The 2,978-nt window shown below is 42.3% G+C and overlaps 1 protein-coding gene across 1 annotated transcript in view; it reads left to right on the forward strand.

The window, feature by feature from the left end:
* LOC123119387 (protein ACCELERATED CELL DEATH 6) overlaps positions 1-1,766 on the forward strand; it is a 7,498-nt gene extending 5,732 nt beyond the window's left edge. The window contains exon 3 of the mRNA XM_044539184.1: positions 1,033-1,766. Coding sequence (XP_044395119.1) covers positions 1,033-1,734 — 702 coding nt within the window. The 3' untranslated portion in view covers positions 1,735-1,766. The remainder of the gene's footprint in view (positions 1-1,032) is intronic.
* Positions 1,767-2,978: the final 1,212 nt, after the last annotated feature.

Here is a 2,978-nt window from a genome sequence, read left to right on the forward strand (position 1 = left end):
AGTCCATCCTTGGGCACGGGCACTCCACCGTTGACCTTGGGAGGTGGTGCATGACCCAGCGAGTGCGACGAGTCTCCGACATTTGCACGAATGAGTGACTCCTAGCCCTGTTGGCATTCTCGTTGAGATAATCCAAGACAATCAACAGATCATCCTCGGTAAAACCAGGGAGCTCCATGACAGCATCATAAAGTTCAGGATGTGCCTCTCCAATGGACTTGATAGCAATAGCAACTTCACGGACAGCTTCGGACATGTTGCTCATGACCAAAACTTCTTCTTCACTCATCAAGCTAGCCCTTTTCCTTTTGCCAGTGGAGCTAGAAGCATCCTTACATGGTTCCTTCCCATGAGCAGCAGCAGCTTCCCCATGAGCAGCAGCAGTGTCACTCAATCCAGGTTCATTCCCATCAACAACAAATTCAGAACCACAAGCTTCAAGGTTTACAAATGAGGAGGAGGTTCCCACCATTGAAGGAACCCCAAAAGCCTTGGACAAGTCGCCTACTGTTCTTCTCCTAGCTCTTCTAGATGCTATTCTCTCTGTAAACTAATATAAGAAGTGATATAAAATATGTAAACTAATATAAGACATTTTAGATCACTTACTAGAACAATGAACGTGCGTTACAACGAGATATAAAATATTTGTGTTAGCTTTTGATTTAACTGTTCATAATAATGTGATTGTGTAAATAAATGTTTACCAAATTCTGCCCATAAATTACCTTATATTTTGATCAGAAGTTTGGTAAGTAAATTAAAGTGAAATTGGTTCAGAAGGTAAATAAATTAAGTTGATTCATTATCATAAAGGGAATGTTGGACGAAGGGGTGGTGGAAAGAAATGTGAAATGGGAATCTTACATTCTTTTTAAGTAGTATAGACATTAGTTTACAAAGGAAGTAGTTATGTTGCCAAATCTGGTTGTCAACACCTTTATGCACATGGAAACAAATTCTCTGCAGATATATTAGAAGACTGTTGTTGAATACTATCACGTTAATTACTATCTTTCTTTCTTTTTGCAGGGCCGACGGGTTTCGATCCACAAACTTTTAGTGCATGCTGATGCTCAGTACGGTGTTCATAGTAAAACCCGCATCCCTGAACTAAATGAGGAGAAGGAAGAAAAAAGGATCTCGGATTCGACACAGACCATTGGGGTTGTGTCAGCGCTACTCGTGACGATTTCCTTTGCGGTAGCTTTCACCATACCCGGAGGCTATCGAACAGATGATGACCCTAAGGTCGATAATATTAAGGGCGGCATGCCGGTGCTTGTCACAAGCCACTCTCTTCAGGCATTCATTATCGCCAACAACCTGGCGTTGCTCTGCTCCGCCATGGCCACCATCAGCCTCATGTACGCCGGAGTGACCACTGTCGACATCAGCATGCGCATGAAAGCCTTCGTCATGTCCATCTTCTTCCTCAACAGCTCAGCCCGAACGCTGGCTGCGGCGTTTGCGTTGGGCATGTACGCGACGCTGGTTCCTGCGGCTGGCGCAGCAGTTACTCTTACGGTTATAGGCACCACTATCACGCTGCTTGACGTTGCTTGGTTCACGTACATGACATCCAAGGATCAGCTAGTGCTTCGGAAGAGGATGGGTGTTGGCGTGGCCTTGAAATGGTTTGCGCTTTTGGTCCTACGTGGGGTGCTGGCGTGTCTCTGGCCGTACGTCATAATCGGCGGTTTCTTAGCCTATATTACATTATGGAGTAAGTGAAATTAATTCAAGAGTTCATGCTCAACGTGCTACCCTCATGGCCTCATTCATAGTAATGATTTTATGTTTCCTAGTCTACTTCAGGGACAGTAGTTTTTGGTACTGTATTTCTTTTCCACCGTGTGTGGTGTAGCTAGGTTTGCTCGTCACTTGATTCTTACTGATCTCTGTTTGCTCCAGCCTTCAGGGATGCACATTTCTTTTTCTTTTTTTAACATCAGTACAGACACAAGCGCTCATACATACGCGCATACACACACCCTTATGAACGCACAAACGCACACCTTACCCTTATGAGCACCTCCGAAAGACTGAGCCGGCATATCATCTTGAAATTTACGAAGTCACCGTAGGCGTCTCGTCGTCGGCGGGAACGTCTCCTCTCACTGAAAGCACATCGCCGGAAATCCTAAAATAAATCCAGAAATTATGCGAGCACCAGGACTTGAATCCTGGTGGGCTGGGATATCACTGTCTCTCTAACCGTCCAACCACAGGTTGGTTCACGATGCACATTGCTTTTTGTATCACGGGAAGTTCATAAATTTTACTCCCTCCGTTCCTAAATATATGTCTTTTTAGATATTTCAATATAGACTACATACGGATGTATATAGATGTATTTTAGAGTGTGGATTCACTCATTTTGCTCTGTATGTAGTTTATACTGAAATCTCTAAGAAGGCTTATATTTAGGAAATGGAGGGGTATTACTTTCATAGGTTTAGTTGATGAGTGGTTGTAATTGTTTCTTGCTACTCTTTTTTGGAAAAAACATTCATTCTATTCAAAGTAAATATTACATAAAACTACTACAATTCGGGATAGTATTCTGGAAAACTACCACTTTTACAAAAATTTCCAAAACCTACCACAAAGTTGGTCTTTGATTTCATAAAACTGCCATGTTGCACTGATGACCGTGTTGGTTAATCTTAAGCGCGATTATGATATACTGGGTCCACTCGTCAGGTCTGACATGGCATAAGTCATGACCACTATATTGGACCATTAGGTTGACCATTATGATTGGTGAAGCCCACATGCATGTTGGTACCTGCAAAAAATTAAAAAGCAATCGGGTCCCTATAAGTTTTTAAAAACAATAAAGTCTTCGTAATTTTTTTAAAAGGCAATTGGGCCCCCGTATGTTAAAAAAATAAGTAATCGAGTCCCTGTAAGTTAAAAAAACAATTAGGTCCCTTTTAATCCTTTTTAAAAAGCAATCAGGCCCTTGTGCGTCA

Source organism: Triticum aestivum, chromosome 5D, assembly GCF_018294505.1.
Source record: "Triticum aestivum cultivar Chinese Spring chromosome 5D, IWGSC CS RefSeq v2.1, whole genome shotgun sequence".
NCBI classification, from domain to species: domain Eukaryota; kingdom Viridiplantae; phylum Streptophyta; class Magnoliopsida; order Poales; family Poaceae; genus Triticum; species Triticum aestivum.